General features: G+C 38.8%; 1 protein-coding gene across 1 annotated transcript in view; it reads left to right on the forward strand.

The window, feature by feature from the left end:
- ADGRV1 (adhesion G protein-coupled receptor V1) overlaps nucleotides 1-20,872 on the forward strand; it is a 292,589-nt gene that overhangs the window by 215,049 nt on the left and 56,668 nt on the right. The window contains exon 89 of the mRNA XM_072860950.1: nucleotides 19,415-19,572. Within this exon, the coding sequence (XP_072717051.1) occupies nucleotides 19,415-19,572 (158 nt within the window). The remainder of the gene's footprint in view (nucleotides 1-19,414; nucleotides 19,573-20,872) is intronic.

Consider the following 20,872-nt stretch of genomic DNA (forward strand, 5'->3'; position numbering starts at 1 on the left):
TAGTGCAGTTGCTGTCTGAATGCTTGGTTTCTTGAGCGAGTCATGGCCTGCTGGCTTGTAACCCAACCTAGTGGTAAAATAGAAGCATGGAGATAACTTATGCTCTGAGATATTGTCTTAACTGTTGGTTTGTTTAACACCTGTATGCTGAGAGCTGCACAATGCACAAAAATAGGTAGTGTACACTTCCAAAGATACTCTCATGTGGAGAAGCGCAAATGCTAGTAGTGTAGCAGGGTTCACATCACTTGTGACGGTAGTGAAGAAGTGGAAGGCTTAAAAGAAGCACAAACCTGTAAATTATTATGCCCTGCTTGTATATTTGGTGTTACACAAAGTGCATAAAAGTTGCACGTGATGAGAAATGTTTACTTTAAAGTCTTGCCAGGACTGGAAGTTTGAATAATAAGGCCCACCAAAGATTTCTTAAATAAAGAAGTTTTAACTCATAGGGATAGGTGGGAGGATGGGGATAGTCTAGGCTCAGGACTCAGCCTGAACAAAAACGTAAGACAATAATAATTCATGATGTGTTGTCTAAGTACTTCCCCAAGGTTCATTTGTTTTGATGCTGTTGGAAGGATAAAATCTTCGTGAAGCACCTTTCCAGATACTACTTTTCATTAAGTCTTATTTCAAGGGCTACAGGCCCCGCAGCTTCTAATTAATTACTGTCTGCTCGTACAAGGAGGACCCCGTAAACCTTTATTATTTGCTACAGATTCAGTCATGCTTTCTCTCTAACCAAACACCTGCCAGGCTGGTGCACTGACACTTAGCCCAGTTATACAAAATACTGGACGCTGCTTTGGGTGTCAGCAAGTTGGATGACTGTTCCACTGCTGGCACATGTTCTGGGCACAGATCCCCGGCTTGCTAGCTCTTCCCTAAACTGGAGCCCTGCTTTCTTAAACCCAAAGACTTGTGCCACTACCAGTAACAGGAATATTTTAGCTTGAGCAAGCTAATTTCTGTTCAAGTATTTGGATGAAGTCTCTTAGATTCCCCTTGCCCTATTCCTTCAAAAGCGCTTAAATTAGTCCTCAATCTTAGAACAACATGCTTGAAACACCAGACTTTTACAGGCAGGAATAGCTAAGAAAATAGCTAAGAATAGCCAGAAAAAGCATTCAAGGATTTTAATTGAACTGTCAGACTTGCTAAGAGGAAGAGGTTTGTATGACGAATGGATGTGGAATTCCGGTCGCCTAATGCCTGAGCATTGCTTTATATTCTGCGTGGACTCCGCGTGTGGTCCTCTCCCTCCAGCTTGTGCTTCCTGTTACCCCAATTTTTCCACCTCTTTTCTCCTCAATTCGCTGGCAAATCACCTAGGATTTTGAAGCTTTTGCAAACCACTGTTGCTAGAGCTCAGCGTAGAATGATGCTTGGACATCTGGATGTGAGGCTGAATGCTGTGCAAACCACTCAGCTGAAGCAGTGGGGGGAAAAAAGCATTTTTCACTGGCTGATTTCTCACCATTCACTGTCTTGCCCTTCTCAGCAGGGTAAATTAGCCCATGCTGAGCTCTGTGCTACTGTAGGAGAAATGTTTCTGATGAACCAGAGCTACTTGGGTTATGTCTACACTGCACTACAATATAGACATTCCCATATATATATATATATATATGTATGTATATACACACTGGGCAAATTACCCTACTTCCCTGACCTGTAGCAACAGTTAAGAGAGTACAAAGTTTGGCCTTTTTGTATTCTGTACTTGTGCTTTATTTTCTAAACTTCTCCATTATTTCCAGTGAAGCTGCCTAATGTGCTACCCACTGCTAAGGATTATTTAAAAATATCTCACTGCTAAATGTGATGGCTTTAATTACCTTTTATTTATCCCTCATTACCAACACATGTTTTCAGTGGAGGAAAATAGTTGGGGGTGGGGGCAGGGGGTTGAGTGCTTTTTATATCTTGGCAAATATTTACTGTTAATGTTAAACAAATGTTAGAACATCAGAAGCAGACACAATCACTGTGTTGTTCTTTTAAAGCATTAAAATAAAGATAAATTCTGGCTGATTTGAGTGACGGAATTTTGAAAAGTAAGTAGAGAAAAATACTTGTTATTAAGGTAAAATTCCCAACCACTGGTATGTTCTGACAAATCAAGGTACTTTTAAAAGGTTGCAAGGATAGGTTGTTATAGGTGAAAGTTGCACTCACAGATGACCTTGGGGCCTGATCCTTCAAACAGCTTCAGATGAGGGGATTTATGTGCCCAAGCAAAACTCCAGGGACTTCTTTGAAGCCTGTGTAGTACTACGGCAAGAGTAACAGAGAACAGCTGCAGGATGAAGGCTTGCATCCCTGCCACTTGACAGCTTTTAAAAGCTTCATATTTCCTTTCATGTTGTGTAAGAAATTAGGAATATAGTCCCTCCTACTTTGTGGTCTTTAATTAGCAGAATACTGCCTACTGCTACTAAAAAAACTTGTTCTCGGTTTATCTGTTTTCCAACAGTTTAGAAAAGCCTTCATCTGCTATGCTAGAATATAGCAGGAAATGCTAAAATAAGCAATAGTGAGATCAATACCAGCAACTGGCTCCAACTACTTCATTGACACTGACATGCTGTTTATAATAAGTATATACATCTAAACTCTTTATTTGATCTTCCTAAAAAGAGTAGGAAACAAATTAGGGTGGGGTTTTTTTGACTTTACCACAGCACTGTTCTGCACTAGGTCAATTTTGTGTTTGCATTTTAGTTGCGTGAAGTAGATGGACATTTACTGTACTTAGTGCAGTGAGCTGTGCTTTGGAAGGCAGACTCTTGCCTGGGCTATGTAGCAGCACCGGTAATTAGAAATGTATCTCACCGAACTGCTAAGGTACGTCTGAGACAAAGGAACGCAGCTTTAGCAGATTGATTTGTATTAGCAGCATTAAAGTTAATTGTCAGTATGGGTTGTACAGAATCAGTGTGTCTAATAGAGAGGCTGCAGAAGAAGAGGTTGTAGTGCGTGCTTATCCTGGACATTTATTATGTTACAACAAAACATGCAGACTGAAAAAAAGTGTACACACTAAATACTGTTTTGAAGCAGGGAAAAAACTTGCATGACATTTTGTTATTCTTCATGCCAAAGGGCAGGACTGTGAACATGAGCCTCATTTATGTTTGACAGTTTGCACATGGAAACATCTCCTTTTTCAGCTAGACTGACATTAAAATCTTTGGTTTAAAGAATTAATAGAAAAAGTACTTTAATTAGGATTGTCTGCCCTGAAAGCTAGTACAAGGGAAGGACTTTCTTGAATGTGAGAAACTGTAACAAATATTAAATAGTCAAAAAACAGAAAATAATCATAATAATAGATCATTGTTTCAAAGCCATTGACAACAAGTGATACACATGGGAAAGAAGCCTTAGATGTAAACAGGAGCAAGAGAATTAGCTGAAATCAGACACATAACTCCTTATATAATTTCAAAATTGCCATGTTAGCAAGAACTCTGCTCTAACATATTTCAAGCAGGTTTCTACCAGCTTATTTTCCTGGTCAAATGCTGAGGGCTACAAGTCTTCTGGGACTTCTGGGATGATCTGCCTGGGGACTCCAGAGCTTCCAGTGCCTTGGAAGCCTAAACTGTATTAACACAGAGCTTCTGCTATGTTCTTGCTGCTTCTCCTTTTGATAATTGGTGCTTCCTTAATATTTACTTTCACAGGAGGGAAAAAAAAGTAAGTATAAAACTCTTCAGAGAAATTTCCAGAAGATGGTATAATAAGAAGACTGAAACACAGTGGGCCATGTTCTAAAACAACAGCAGATGACATTTTGGGTCCTCATTATAGAAAAGCATTGCTTAGGCATTTTATTTTTCCCCTTTTCCCAACTATTTAGCTCTACAGTAACAGCACCAGTAGAGAAAAACAAGGAAATTGTTTTTTGCTGTATTATGCAATAGATCTGGTTTATTGACAAGACTGTTGTTGCATGCACTGACTCAAACTGAATCTTCTGAAGATCCTGTTCTTTGCTGTTTCAAAACAGCATCTTGGCACTTCTTCATTCTTTGTTCATGGTGCACTGGATTTTCCACAGAGTTTTCTATTGTTGGTAGTTACTCTGTGAGTACCTCCATTAGTGAATATGGTGCTACTCATAATTAATTCTGACATGTGAGTAAAAGTGATGATAGGGTGAAATTTCTAGCAGCAATTCCCACTGATGTAGAATTGTCTTTCAAAAAATTGTTAGGACAATCTGTCCCAATGTAAACATGAACGAGCAAGCCTTGGCTTGATTTCTGGCAATTGTAAGTTCCGCTGCTTTCTGAGTTTACATTTCTTAACCAAAATGGTCTAACTGTGTTTTCATTACCTTTTTTTCCTCCTTCTTCTCCTCTTCCCCTCACTGTCTTTCCTCTTTCTTTTGCTGCGTAGAGGAAAGAAACTAGAAGAAAACTAAATAATGCCAAAGGGTTGACTGCCACATTATCACTCTATAAAATCTGGAAAAACTGTTATTAAACATTTTGTATTTAATTTGAAACTTACATCCAGTAAAAGAATTAATTTCCCCATGCTGAATTATATATGAAATCAAAGGTATGGGCCTGTCTCTGAGCTAATCTGCATGAAATATAAACTGATTTAAATTAATCAAACACAAACGCGGCTTTCATTTTTGTTTATACCAAACAATATCCACAGCAGTAGTATGGGCAGTAAGAGATTTCTTGGGTTGTTCATTTTCCCATCATCCTGATGAGGTGGCAGAGGCCAAGTACAGCACTGAATCAAAGGGGGTCTGTCTAGCCGTGCTATGCTTTCGGAAGTAGTATTTGATTACCCAAGTCCCAAAATATACTTGTACAAGCGGGTGACGTGCTTCACAGATGTACTGGACACTTTGGAGCAGCTTTTAAGGTTCATCTGAGATTTGCTTGCTTTGACCCATAAGCAGATGACATTTGGTGTACCAGAGAAAATCCCCTATTTGCTTTTGAGAAAAAGTGATTAAGCAAAAGCAAAAGTAACTTTATGGTGTAATCTTTGAGCTGCAGCTATAGGGAAAGCACTTGCCTTTTTAATTTTTTTCCAAATTAATTCCATAGGTCTCTACAACCTTACTCAATCAACTGTTTTGCTGAAATTATAGGGTGAAAAGTGTTTCTTCCCTAATTCCAGTTCTTGCACCCCATCTCTTAGGTAAATAGGGCGAATTGAATGAGGAATCTTTTACATTTTGATACCAACATTTGTGTAGTTGTCACCTTTACTTTATGGGTCAAGACCACATGTAAATGTAGGATAACCTGTGAAACAGCTGGTGGAACATCACGGCCATGTGTTTATGAAGAACTTGCACAACACACAGAGAGTAAGATTTCTTGCGAAGGTGAACAGAAGTGTAAGATGAACTTGTAGCTCCAACCAGAAGGGTATTTTTGGGGCAGAGGCTCAGTGCTTGCGCAGGGCCTGCTGTTCCACGTCTTTGTAGGTGCCCCTTCTCCCCCAGGAACCTTCACTGGCTTCAGGACACTCAGCTGCAAGGAGCAGCTTATCTCAAAGTCTGTTTCTGCAGCATGCCGACACTGGCTAACGAAGCACAGCCTTGTAAAACCCTGTTAATAAACAGCTGGTGGAGCCGGTAACGCTCAGCCTTCAACAAGTGGCAGTTTGTCATCCCAGGGCTAACAGACGTGGAAGTGGTGCCAGCCTTGCTGGAGGTGGCTGTGGGACCGCTGCCGGAGGCGAGCCGAGCTCCTTGGGCATTGCCCTCGGCATTTGCTCCGCTGCAGCAGCCGCAGCCAAGAGCCGAGCTTTGCTGGGCGGCCTCGCAGGCAGCTGGGCGCATATCTGCCATTTCACCATCTGGGAAAGGCAGATGCAGCGCTTTCGATAAGCGGCATGGGGGTGCAGACTCGCTGCTCTGCAGGCTCACGAATTTAGGTTTTTCAGACTGCTTGTGAGGAAATAAACTGGTACTTCCTCCAGAACAGTAACGCCACGAGTTTCCGCTCTGCACGGGGTCCTGCACAGGCCGTACTGAGAGCTGCGTGCGTTTGCAAAGCCGGGGGGGGGGGGGGGTGGAAACCACCCTGAAAACCCCAAACAAACAAAACTCGATGTATTGCAACAGCCTCTGTTAACATCCAGAGCTGGAGATTCTCTGGCTGCGTTGTTTGGAGGTGAGAATTGAGACAAAGTTTAAAAAAAAAAACCCTCACTAATATCAGGAAGGGTTGCCTGTGGTTCACTTATCAGCAAGAACATTTATTTATATTAGTGCTCTTTGCTTATCAGTAACAGCACTGGCATGAGCTTATCGTAGAAGTTCAGCAAAAACACTTTATTGTTTAAGTTAAAAATAAGAAATCTTTATAAATGCTGGTGCATTTTTTTACGTTTCTAATTTGTTTTACCTAACATTTTCTTAGCTTTCCTAAATGTCTTATCTTACTGGTAGAAAGCTTATAAATTTTTAGCAAATTTACTTTGTAAATTACAAAAAGGATTTTTTTCAGAACTAGAAGCAACAGGAACTGACATTTAAATAGCTTCAGGTACATATCATGCAGAGAGAAGTGTCTTTTACAACTGTTTACAACTGTTGTGGTTGTAATCTTAAATTTCAGAGGTGCTTTACACATAACAGATTATTCTTTGGGACTGGAACCCACTAATATTAGAAAACTTTTTTCTTCATCAAATGTAACTCCAGCAGAGTGTCAGTTTTTTTAAAACTTCTGTAATCATCATACACCCTTTAATTTCAATAGAGTGGGTATTTAGGACCCAACTGCTTGCATTTAGGATGCAATTCTCACAGCTGGCTACATTTTTTTAGAAATAGGCAAAATATTTCTAGTAAGAGCATGTACATATGTAAATGTCATGTTAAAATCTTAAACTGTCTAGTTAGAAATTTCCAGTGTGTAACGAATACGTTTCCAAGATTTTTTTTCTAATAAAAGCAGGATTCGAGCTCTTTTACAATGCTGGACCTCGACTTGATTTAAGGAAATCAGAGTTCAGTCTAAAATTTGATACAGCCCATGAAATTTGGCCAACATGGGTTAAGCACACAGTTTGTTTGCAAGTAATTAAAAAAAAAAAAAAGTGGCAGGGATTTTCCAAAGAATATAGGAGAGCTGGTGGGCAACCACATCCTGCCAAGGCGATGTCAGCGGGATGTGGGCTGCATCAGGACTCTTTGAAAGCTCCAGCAACACCCTTTGACTCAGTTATAAACCAGTGCTGCTTTCACCTTACCATAGGGCCATTTTTTGGAGTTACCCAGTGCAAATATAAATCAGATAGCTCTCTCCTGGTTATTTTGAGCTACTCTCTTGTTGCAAAGCAGACAAAAAAAAAAAATCTATTTCCTGAGAGGAACCTCTTGCTAAAAGAGACCCTTGCATATTGGAGAGTCATCAAAATATGAAGCCATGGCACATTTCAGTCGGCCTCCACTGCCTGAACAACCTCTCTGGCCTGCCAAGTGTAATTTAGAGTACCCTGAGGCAGCTATAATTTGTGCTGACCGGTGTGAAATTGTTCTTCCCTGCTCAGTCCTGTAGAAAAATCAGCTTAGTTGGAGGGGGGGTCCTTGCTCAGTGTGCTCATGCGAAGATTTCTGAAGGACTGAATCACGAAAGAGGACATACTGTGTCTTCCTGAGTCATGATACCACTGTGCTTGCCTTCCAGTGTTCAATTTACCCAAGCCATGTCACTTCTTCTTTTAAAACTTGCTGTGGGCCTGAGGTTGTTATGAATAATGAGCTGTTAGAAACACGGAGTGCATCTGACCATTAATGCTCAGCTGCCACAGCCTTTTCAGTCTTATTTTTACCAAGGCATCCATGGCCTTGTGTAGTGATGCTGGAAGCCAGATGTTTTTTTTAATCAAACCATGTTTTTACATTTTTTGGTGAGGGGTGCATAGCATTTAGAAAAACAATGTTATTATCAAAATCATTATCATCATCATCATCATCATTATGTAATAATAATGTATTTTTAAAAGAATGGAAACTGTGGCTTCCTTTTAATGCAGGTCATTATGCAGCTGCAGTACATTATTTTATTATGACTTTTTTTTTTTCTGTAGTTGCCGGAGTTTTCTGCTTCAGACAAAGGTGCTCAAACACTGCTTTCAGTTTCTGAAACAGCACAGACCTAAGCATTCACTTTTGCTGGCTGGAAAATTATGACATCCAAATTTGCAGAAAGACCAGTTTATGTTCAGGCCTTCATTTATGTATTTTATTATTTTAACTACTGAAATATGACTATCACAGTATGAACTTAGTGTAATGAATCAGTATTTCAATATACTTTATTAGCTGATTTTAATTTACACATAAACACTGTAATAAAAATGTAAGGAGCTACATTCTCCTAATCATCACTGGGTTTTCTGTAGAAGTTTGATCATACCACTGTAAGCCAAGACAAAGAAAAAAACTACTGTATAAATTTTCAGGACCAACTTGAAATACTATAAAGGGGCCTGCTTCTCTCCAACTGTTTAGGTATCCACCATCATCTTAGGTATCCACCATCACCCAAAATTATCTATTTCACTAGGCCTCCTAGAATTGAGGAGGTTACTACTTGTCATTTTTGAAAATGTTTTAAGTTATAAAATGACGCCTCAAATTCCAAACATTCATGCCAAATAAAAGAGCTCCAAGGACTGATACCTGGCCCAAAGGTTAAGGGACATAGACTGGTTCTCATTCATATTTGTTTGAAATCTCTTCCCCAGCCAAAACTACATAGCACTTCGTCTTGTGTCTGCTCTGGTCTCTTTGTTCGAAGAGTTTTCATACCAATAAAATGTATTGCTTTGTCTGGGTTTTTTCTATTCAGAGTATCATCTGAAACAACATGAGAGCTGCATTGGCAGCAACCAGGGAGTGTTTTTATAACACAAAACCGAGGGTATGTATGGTGTGCCCTCACAGGTGGCATGTGGGCATTTTTGAGAGCCCTAAGGCCTGGAGTAGGGTTGGAGTAGTGTTGATAGACTGTAGAGGATGGAAGGAGTAAAATCTGCTGTAGTTGCATCAATAATGACTTTTTTGACTCAGTCTGCCTCTGCCTGGACATTGTTTTGAAAATATCTAGTTGGAATGATGCAAAACAGAGTGAGGCATTTTGGATGGTAAGAGGATCCATGCTTGACCATAGATCCCTAGATCTTCATTTGCCAGTGTGGATGTCCCCCACAAAGTCAGTATTGAATGAGGATGGGAATTCTTCCTAGATCCTTGTTTTTCCTATTCATTTAATCAGACAGATGTATTGTGCCAACATTGGACCCATATTTGGTTGAAAAAATGTTGTTTCAAGCGGTACTTGGATGTAAATGCATCCAAAGAGGCACAGGCCTGATTGTCTAAGCACTGTCCTGACAGCGGCAATCTCCTGCATTGTGCTTTTTGACCTGGCACTGACATCCTCAAAAGCCTTGTAAAAATTATTTTACATCACTAAGTTTTCATTCTATGCTGCAAATGGAAATTGTAATCTTTATAGCCCATGCTTAATAAGTATAGATGATAGAAGCATTACTCAATACTATCGTTTGCATGCCATGTTATTACTCAGAGTACACCTGAAACCAATGGTTGCTTTCTGAAAGCTTAGGAAAAAAATTTAATGCTTGGGATGTCGTAATGTACTGCAATCTGCTTTGCCCTTTGCAAAAGAAAAAAATATTAAAATCTTTGCTGATGGGTTGTTTTAAAATCCTCTTGCTTGTGTCTTATGCACATTGTTGGCGAGAGATTCTCTGACCAGTAGCAGGATGCAAGACATATTAGCAGTGGAAGTAAAGTTTTTGGTAAACATTATTTTGGGTACTGAATAAAGTAAACACTGCAATGTTAGACTGGACCTATACATGTGGTTTTCACCCTTGTGCATCTGAAGGATTACTTTTCCTATTATGCAGTTTGGATTGTGCAATATTTTAGCTGATTATGGATATAAATGAGCTTGCTTATCATCAGAGGCATTGGCAGGCAACATCCCAGTCAAATACCAAATAGCATGTAAATAAAATAGATGCTAGGCATGTTCTGTGGGTGTGTGCAGTTATCTTGTGCATGTGCATAGTTTGCAGTTATTGATAATGAAGGGAAGGGAAGGGAAAGGTAAAGGGAGAAAGGAAGGGGAGAAAGGAAAGGAGAAAGAAAAGGCAAGGCGAGGCAAGGAAAGAAAAGGAGTAGAAATAAGAAATTATCTACAATGGAAAAAAGAAAACTCAGATGATCTTCTCTGTTTCCTGTTTTGGGCTTGACTCTGTGGATTGCCTAGGAAATGTTTAACAAGCATTCACCAGAAAAGAAAGCTTTGTCTACATTAGAACTGAACCTCAGGGGCTTCATTGGAAAGAATGGTTCAAACAGAGAAATAAGAGCTGCCTAACATCTGTCATTGTAAGGCATGTGCTTTAGGTATTTTTATATTTTTTTCCCCAAGTATTAATTTCTGGGCTTGAAAGTACCTTGCTAGTTTGTGTCTGGATCCTCTTTTAAGGGACCTAGCCCTGATCCTTGTGGATCTGCTAAATACAGTTAATCCCTTCTGTGACTACTCTGATAGCCATCAGCCAATCTTGGTATAGTTTAACCCCCTCAGCTTGTGTTTTCCAGCAAGAAAAAAGTATTACAACACAGAGAAAGTGTTATTCTTTTTTTTTTGCCTACTCGTAGACTGCCAGTTCCTTTGCCTACTTGTAATTTGCCAGTACATGTCCCTTCTCTTTAGAAAAAAAAAACCAAACAAACAAAACAAATCAAATCAAAACAATTTTTTTTCAGTCTTTCTGAGTGGAACACATTTATAAGACCTCTGGTAGCCTTCACAGATCTTCTGTGAACTTTCTTCATTCAATTCATGTTTTTGAAACGTGCCAAAACCAGACACAGCTTGCCACTGAGGTTTTGGTAGTGCTGACTAGAGCAGAACGGTTACTTCATATGCGTTGCAACATAAACTGCTGTTCATACATCCAAGTATGACATCTACCTCTTTGCAGCAGCATAAAGGTACGATGTATGTTCTGCTTAATGTGATCCACAGTAATTTGCAAGTTCTTTTCTGCAACACTTAGCCAGTAAGTGTTGTAGGTGTGTAGCAGGTTTTACAAATTTGCTTTCCTCCTGTTGCATCCCGCTGTGTAATTCAAATAGTGTCAAAAGTTTCCAAGTGCATTTATAAACCAAACCTGTAACCTCATGAAAGAATGAAATCAAGTTTATCTGATGTAGTCTGTTGTCCAGAAAAGCATCTTGATTTTTGCTTTTTAATTTTTCATGAGCTGAATGTTTTGTCATGTTTCATATTTGTTCAGTTAGATCTGTTCAACAGGCTGATATGTCAGTTAGAACATGCTGTTGCCCTTTCTGACCTTTGGAGCAAAGTTAGTACATATCTAGTCATCTCAATTTTCCCTGTATATTCCAAGACATATTGAAAAAGACTGTCAACAAACTAACTATGTTCTGAGGTAAATTTCTCAGAATTCTTAGATGAAACTTCTCAAGGAATCGTGACTTTAAAATGTCCTTCAAATATTATTCAACATCTTCCTTGGTTACTAATGGGCTGGAAAATACTGCATTCACCTCGTATAATACAAGCCTGGGATAAAGGAATTTCCATTCAAATTTACCACAGCACAAAGCTGGGAAAGAAGTGTATTTATTGTCAGTTATAATTCATAACGTTATTGACATCTGAGATCTGTTCTGAAAAAGGAGTATGGTATTTGGTGGGGACGTGTGGAAAGAATTGTATCTTGCCAAGAATAATTAGCTATGCAAAAATAGGACGGGGAATAACTCTGGCTGTTTACCAATTCTTCACAAAAAGATCTCGTGCGTATTGTGGATGATAAACTCAGCATGAATCAACAACTTTGTGCTATGGCACACAAGGCAGACATGGTATTGGCCTATCTATAAAGCAACTTAGTCTTAAGGACACATGAAGTCCTTGTGTTGTGCTCATGTACTGAGACGAAATGCTCTCAAAGGTGCTGGACCCCGTAAGTTAAGAAATACATTAGCAAAGTGGTTTAATCAATGAGACTGGCAAAGGTCTTAAATATAAAATATGCTCAGAAAGACTGAAAGATCTAGGACTGTTAAAAGAAGTTAAAAGTTAAAAGATCTAGGACTAGTTAAAAGATCTAGGACTAGTTAAAAGAAGACCAGAGGGGGAAATTGTAGCAATTTACAAGTAGATAAAGAAAAGTTGCAGCAAACAAGGGAAAAATCTGTTTTCCACATCCATGTTGGCTACGCCAAGACGTAACGTGCGTACACTGCACCAAGAAAGAGTTAAGTTTAACACCGGGAAATGGTCTCTATAGGTAAGTGCTGTGAAGCACTGAAACAGGTTTCTTGGAGAGGTTGCCTGTTCTTTATCAGGCTAGACAGACATCAGGCAGTAATGACATAGGGTGTGGTATAGAGAAAAGCTTCTTTATGGAGAGAAAAGTTTTTTAGTTCTCAGCCACAGTACAGTTTCCTTTAGTAAAAGGTTCACATGGACAGCGAGTCATTTCTGATGGTATACTTCAAAAATATTTTCAAATTCTCACTCATGTTAAACCATCCCATAGCTGAATCCATGATACCCGCACAGGCCAACACTTGCTGCAATGATAGGTAGCAAGGTGGCATCTTGTATTTATGCAGTTGTTTTTTTGCTGGGTTGCAAACTTCCTGTCTGCGCAGTAAAGCTTAAAAAACCTCCAAATAAGTGCTACAACACCTTCCATTGCCCAAGGCAGGCATAAAGCACATTAGATTGGGCCACTCTCTTTAAATGCATCTTCCACTGAATTTTAATACGTGTTGAGTCCATGTTTTCATGGTGTTGTGTGGTGTGTTGTTAATGTATCTAGAAGACGGCATGAAGTGGAATGAAGACTATAGGTCTAAACCCATGTCCCTTTGCACTGTGAATTTTTGTATAATTGTGTAGAAATCTCTAGAATCTTATCTACTCTAGAAACACAAATTTCTCTGGTGTGAATGTGGCTTGAATTTCCTCAGGAACTAGTGACTATCATCTCCAACGTTACCAATTTTAAGCTTAGCATATCCTTTCTGACTGGTTTTCTTCACATCAGTTCGTAGCAACATAAGCAATTTTTTTAAAAAAACCAGCACATACAAACAAAATTGTCCACATATTTTTTTCCCTGTCAGGGGAGTGGAAAACAAAACACAGCACAAAGATTAATCTTGTTGCTTAATGTAGTCATGGAAGATGACTACTGTTACAATATAAAACCAAAAAAGAGTGGAACTTTATAATCTGTTCAGGCTGAGAATTGGTCAGGTTCAGGAGGCTTTGACACTGCAAAAGCTGACACGGTTATCTGCTCTGAGGGTATGCCCACCACTGGTTCAGTCTCAAACAGTTGCTAAACCCTGCATTTTACTGCATGCAGTTTTAAAGTAAATTACCATGATTTTCGTTTGCTTTAAAATGCTCTGCTTCAAAGCTCAGTGGTTGATGAGCCGCTCTGCGTTGATTCACTGCATTTATTCTACCGTCGTGGTGGATGGCCACGTGCATAAAACATCAGCAATCCTGAATTGTGTGTGCAGAGTCCATGGACCGGGGTCTCTAGCTTGGTGCTAAGGGAAATAAAATAGTACAGCATTACCTGGATACTTATTGCTTTGGTTTTGTACCTCACTGCCAAAAGCTGTTAAGGTATTTGATATAAAGAATAGCAGTATTCCAAAACAAGCAGAAAATTGGAAGAAGGGACCAGAAGGAGCAGCATAAACTCCTGTAAGAATTATTGCATGAGATGTAGGCTCACACAGGAGCAATCTGTCAGCTGAAATTGCAAGCAAGCATATAGCAGAGAACTGAGTTTATTGGTGATACTGAGATGCAATGCAAGAGATCAGCTCTTCTCAGAGGGTTATATTTAACGACTGTGTCGAAATTAAAAGCCCAGAGCTTCCGCCTATTAAAAACCTATAATGTTGTCAAAAGAGGGTTGATTATCAAACTGTTAAGCTGCCCAAAACATCAGAAGCAGATAATAAATATCATCATCTAGGATGAGTTCATAAAAGAAAGACATTTTAGTTTTTGGTATGTTGCTTAGATACAGTTCATACACAATTTTCTGCAGATAAATTGTTGGATTAACAACTTTTTAGCAAGTAATTATTTGCAAAAAATGTTTCCATTGTCTGGCCTGCTCTGGACTTAGTAGAAAATTTTTGAGCATGTTCTAGAAGAAATATGAAGTGCCAACTCAAGGGTACTGTAGCTTTCTTCCACAACAAAGCCAAGATCTGGAACAGAGCAAGTTGCTTTTTAAGAAAGCCCAGAGTGTGTGAACATACCCCTAGTAGTGTACGTAGATCATAACCTAACTTGCATATTTTCATTTTTTAGTGTTGTCTCATCTACTTCATGAAGAATTTGCTGAGTAAGCATGAATAAATGATTCAAGATTTGGCTTTCGTTAGTGGGGGGGTTTAGGTACACAGATTTCATTCTCTAAATGGATGTGATGAAATACAAATATAAGTGCAAATTCATGTGTGTGACCTTTGCCTTTTACTTTCCTGATGTAACACGCGCAATATGAGCAAACTCACACGGTGCCACAATTCTCTGTTCTTTGTGCCAGGCTGCCCACCAACCAGCTGTGCCAAAAGCAAGGGAGAAGCTGAAGAGTTGTCGAGCTTTGTGCCCAGGATTAAATAATAATAATGAAAATTAAAATAAATAATAAATAAAGAATAGCAACAACAACAGCAACAGTAATAATAATCTAGGTCTAGCTCTGGAGGGAAACTCATGTGACAAGTAAACGTCAAAAGGTTGGCTGCCTGCTGACAAAACTAAAAGAGAATACCAGATACTTTTTGTTAGACCAAAAGACTTGCACTATTTGTCAAACTTAACTTTCCATAGTTCCAAGATGCACTTGAAGGTGATCGTCCTTAGAATTCAAGACATGGCAATAAAGGAATGAAACTGTCTATAACACATTGAGCTATTTTAAATCTTTCTTGCTTAGAAGGGAACAAAATATGTTAGTCCTTTCACTGAATACCTTCCTGAAGTTTTTAAATAGTCCTTATTTTCTTAGCAATGCTGCTTAGCTGTTTGGTTTTTGTTTTTTTTTTTCATTTTTAAATATTAATGATGTAATTGTGTTAACAAATAGTTCCAGTATACATCATGTCAGTTGTTTTCTCTTTTTCCTTTTAAAATATATGGAAAAATAAAAGAGGACCTTCTGTATCTTATGTAGCTGGAATCCCTCTCCAAATTTTAGGAAATGTTATGGTTTAAGAGATCAAAGAAGATTTTACAAAGACACTTAAAGGGTCAGATAAACATGCTTCACCCCTTGAGAAGAAAGCAAGCCTAGCAATCCCTTTTTATAGATTAGAAAGGAGAAAAAAGCAAAACCAAGGAAAAGCCCTGACTCTGGCTAGCCAATAAGTGAGGTCATTTTAATCAATTAATTGATTTAAATGTATATGATTTTCTGATATTATGTCTTTTCCAAAGGTAAGATTATATTGTCTGTTAATTTGTATGTCCTAATCTCTCCATGTTTGTTGTATTTAAAACTATCAATTTAGATTGAATGAACATCTGCAGTAGTTCTCAAGAGGGAAAAAAATTCTTATATATTAAAGCTGTTTCTCATCATTCTAGTTGTGGCAAAAAAATATGTAAAGTAAGTGTCTTATTGCTTCATATTGAAGGAAAAAACCTAATATAGTCTGGATTGGGGTTTTTTTAAGTTCTAAAATGATTAACAAATCATTACATACTAGTATGGAATTACACCTTGGAGAAGATACATACTAAAGACAATTATTTCTAAAATTATTTCTAGCCTCTTTTGTAGAATTATAACAGATACAGACCTACACAGGGCTTTGGATAATGTGTTTAATGTTCTTATAAACTGGAAAAAAAAATTGTAAGTTGGAAATATTTGAGATGGAAGTAGAGAGCTGTTTATGGGAAAAGTGACACCATGAGTGGGGTAGGAGATTGGGAGGCTACCCAGAGGGAATCTTGAAGATAATGAAAAGAAATTAGTTTCGCTAAGAGTAGTGGAAGAGAATTAACCAATGGGAATATGTTACTGTTGATGTTACTGGAGAAATTTGTAGTAATCAGAACAACATCAGAGATCAAAACAAAGTCAATGGTCAGAACAAAGTGGTCAAAACAGAACCAAAGATGGACCCTCCAGTCAGATAACAATAGTCAAGAAGGACAAGAGTGGAGTCAGCTTGGCACAAAAGATAAACAGCTGTCTTTTCGATGCTAGAAGAGATGTAAGCTGGTAGCAAAATTTTCACAAAACAGTCAGTAAAAAAAAAAAAGTACAGTTCGGTAATAGAAAGTGTTAATAGGAAGTCACAGAAACTTTGTAATAAAATGACAGTCTCTGAAGAAGCTAATAGTGTTTGATTTTTCTTGTCCCCATTGCACAAGGCATGTATTTCAACTGGTAGCTGTATTTTTTTTGCTATTACTCAGATTCAAAATAAGCAAAACAAAAACCTTATAGTTACTCACCCAAGAAAGAAATACAAAAATAACTTCATTATGCACAATGGCTCTGTCTTTCATGGATTAAAGAACTTTACAAAGTCTAGAGCCTGTTTAAAAAAAAAAAAAAAAGCAACTTGCTTGAAGGCTGTACTGCAGTAGATAATGCTCTTCTTTAAACAAGGTTTGTAATTTTGTGGTTCATTCCAGTTTCCATATCAGTCTTTCTAGGCCTTTTTCTATAGAATAGTTGTGTTCTGGAACACCAACTTAATTGATGTTTTGGGACATTTTTCTTCTATTCCCATCCAATGCTAGGAATACAAGACACGCAGTAGTTCCATGTGACAAATGTGTCATGGTAATGGAATAATAAATGTGTGCCCCTAGTGTCAAGTATAATAAATATTTTCAATTGGTCCCTATAATGATATCCCATATGATTTCCAGCATAAAAGATATCTTTCAACATATTTCATCACACAACTATGTGTGAATAAAACTTACAGGAAGCAGTGGTCATTGTTGAATTGCTCACCATTGCTTTCAAGAAAAAAATCCAAAGTAAGCTTTGTAGGTTAATGCGGCTTTGTGTATTTCTTCTCTACATAAATTTTCAGTGTCTTTTTTAGAGCAAGTACCTAGGGGTATTAGTAAAAGTGACCGATCTTTGTGGGTTTTCATTTTTATGCAGCTTTCGTTAACTGAATATAAAGGAGTTGTCACAGAAAACTTTCAAGACGTTCAAATAGTTTTTTAAGAGTATATGTGATCTCTGAAATACAAAAATATGCCAAACTGAAAAAAATTACAGGTTTCAGAACATAAATATGATTTTATAGAAGACTATACCTATGCTAAGAGTCTTGGCTTCAGTATAATCATTACAAGCAGAATAGGTTATGGTAATGTGCCTTCATGTCTTAATGCTAATTGGGCCCACTCAAGAATACATTTGGGGAACAAAAATAACTTTCATACTTAAGAAATATTAAAAATTAGAAGGATGAAGTGGATCCGATGTTGTGTCCAGGAAACAACTGTGTTGACAGCAGGTTGAGGGAGGTGATCCTTCCCCTCTGCTCAGCACTCTTGAGCCCACACCTGGAGTTCTGGGTCCACTTCTGGGCTTCTCAGTACAAAAGACTGGACAAAGTCCAATGAAGGGCCACCAAGATGAGTACGGGGCTGGAGCATCTCTTTTATGAGGAAAGGGTGAGAGAGTTGGGACTGTTCAGCCTGGAGAAGGGAAGGCTCAGGGGTGTCTTTTAATGTATATAAATACCTGTAGGAGGGTGCAAAGAGGACGGAGCCAGGCTCTTTTCAGAGGTGCCCAGTGACAGGACCAGAGACAATGGGCACGCACTGAAACACAGGTGGCTCCGTCTGAACATCAGGAAACACTTTTTCACTGTGAGGGTGACCGAGCACTGGCACAGGTTGCCCAGAGATGTCATGGAGTCTCCATCCTTGGAGATTTTAAAAAAACATCTAGACACGGTCCTGGGCAGCTAGCATTATGTGTCCACGCTTGAGCAGGGGGGCTGGACAAGATGACTTCCAGTGGTCCCTTCCTACCTCAACCATTCTGTGATTCTGTGAAACAAACACCTTTAATTGCAATAAAGTGTTCCTACCTTCCCTGCTGCTTACTCACTTGCTCAGTGATGTTATCAGGTCGTATCTCAGCTTGGTGTCTGACTAAGCCTGTACCTCCTGAAGTGAGTTGTAGAAGGTATCTAGATTCTGCTGGAAATGGTTTTGGGATTCACTGCGTGTGCCTGACTGATGCTCTGGAAGAGCTGACACAGAATGCAGTCCCAGAGGCTTGCAGGACTTGCTGGACAGAGTACGCATGTCCAGCCAAGCAAACCCAGCAGGTATACCAGGTATACCAGTGAAGCACGTACCCAGGCTCTTCTCCGATGTATATTATACCAGCGTTGACGCTAAGCTTGTTCAGCAGAGCTGACCTGACAAACAGAAGGGCTGGGTAAGTTACACCCTCTTAATAGGGATAGCAGTGACCACATACTCTCTAGACATACTGACTCCCGAGCCGTCCCTTGGGCTGCTCCGTTGTGCGTCATCTCTAGAGTAGGTCAGTGGCAGTAAAGCACATACTGACCTCAAGGGAGTTCACAGAAAACCCTGATCTCTCATACTGTCAAGAGCTCTCTTTAGCTATCATCTCCATATCCTTCAAGTCATCGTCTTCTATGTGTAATTTGACTCTTTTTCAGGAATAGCTCATGTTCCTGTCACGTCTTTATAAATAATTATAACTTTAATACATGGAAAGGGTAAGGAGAGACAGGACAAATTAAAAAAAAAGGGAGGGAGTGAGCATTTGGCTGCAGAGTGCAAATGACATATAATTTCCAACAACTTGAGGAGGAATAGTTATCTTGCCTTTAAAACTTATTCATTATTTTAAAAATATATTTCTCAAAATTTAATTTGTGGTTTCAGAAGCTAAGTATAGAAAATTGCATAATGCCCTTTTAGACTTTGGTGACTAAGAGTGATCACATTAAATGAATATAGCATGCATGGAGTTTGTTAAAATATAATTTGTTCCATTGCAACAGTTTAAATCTCTTCAACATTCGTTAGACTAAAATATAACATGCATACTTTTAAGGTTCAAATATTATATTCCTTAAGATACGATAAGGAGATAAGAACCAACAGAACCCAATGCACCTTACCAAGGTTACTCTGGGAATAGCGTTAAAGAATTTGTGGTTTTTAAAGCATATCCTTTTCAAAAAACATTTGTTTTTAAAATTTCACTCATGACTGTTCAAGGTGTCTCATGTTTATAAACAGCATTTTTTTTCCATTTTTTCCATCAGGTGCTTCATTCCAAATGCCTATGCTGCTCTCTTCACCGCTGCTCTGGTGCCATTAATGTGCTTGGTAGTGGTTTTTGTGGTGTTCATCCACGCCTACCAGGTGACCCCACAATGGAAAGCATACGACGATATTTTCAGAGGAAGAACAAATGCTGCAGGTATGATTCATGGGCTACCCCTACACAAACAAGGTGGACCTTCAGAACAGTACTGACTGTTCTCACCAGTTCAGAAAACCCCGCTAGAAACCACAGTTCAGTAGATACCTACGCACTTGTTTAAGATTAAGCATGCTAGTGGTCCCTTTGAAGTCTGTCAAAGTACTTCAGTGATGAAAGTTATGCAGATGTTTACCTGTCTTATGAGGATAAAAATGTGCTAAACCTAAACCAAGAAATTACTATCACTGGTTATGCCTAGTCCAGTAAAGAGAATAGCAGTAGGACACAGCACCATGCTGCTTGGAGCAGTGTGTCCCCTGCCTGGTTTTGGCTGAAGGTGCTGGACAGCCCTGTCCCGACGGGGCTGGGGCTGCTCAGGAGCAGCGATTGCAGGGGTGCGGGGCAGAGATAACGTACGAACCCAGGCTGTGCTCTTCTGCTCAGCCCCAGGTGATGGGCACAGCTCCGGCCCTTGTGTTTTGCATATATTCAGTGGTTGCACGGTCATGCGCTGGCTGCGTGTTGGAGTGTTTGGAGTTAATGCCTCTGTTTTGAAATTTCCTAGCACTGCTCGCAGCTGAAACGTGCTTGAAAGAAAAGATCTGTCTCGTGCAAAACAGGAAGTATCGGTCGGGCTCCTCTGTCAGAACAATTCAAATACAATAAAGTTCCCAAAATAACGTTGCAGCAGTTTAGACCAATACTGTAATAATAGGACTCTCTGTGGGAAGCTTAGAATAATTCTTTTGTTTTCATTGCGTTTTTGGAAAAATATCTGAGTTTTATAAACAAGTGCAAATATACAGATTTTTAACAGAAGTGTATCTATTTTCTCCCTGACTACAGAAAGCCGGTTAGATGTTATAAACTTGCAAAAGATTCTTGAATAATTTTTCCCAATTCGTTAGATAAATATCATCTGAACTTAAAAGGGATGGTGGATTATTAAAAAATTCCATTGAGTAGTCCAATGCTTGTAACTGTTCAGATTTATAAAGAGTAGCTGTCTTGTTCAAATGCTCAAATTTCCAGTGATAATTGTATTATGAAATAAAGGGTTGTGGGTTTTTTGAACATTTGGTTTATAGAAATATATTACTTTTATGAAAAAATGAAAATAAATAGTAAGTATTTACTATCTGGACATTTCTTCAAATATTAATTTCTTTCTTAGTGACAAAAAGTCAGCTTGACTAAGAGCTATATGAATTTGGGTAAGGTCTGATAAACATAGCTTATAAGTATGATACTCAAGACCTTACTTGCACTTTACTCTTTCATTTCTTTCTAATATAAA

The sequence above is a fragment of the Ciconia boyciana genome, chromosome 4 (assembly GCF_034638445.1).
Source record: "Ciconia boyciana chromosome 4, ASM3463844v1, whole genome shotgun sequence".
NCBI lineage: Eukaryota > Metazoa > Chordata > Aves > Ciconiiformes > Ciconiidae > Ciconia > Ciconia boyciana.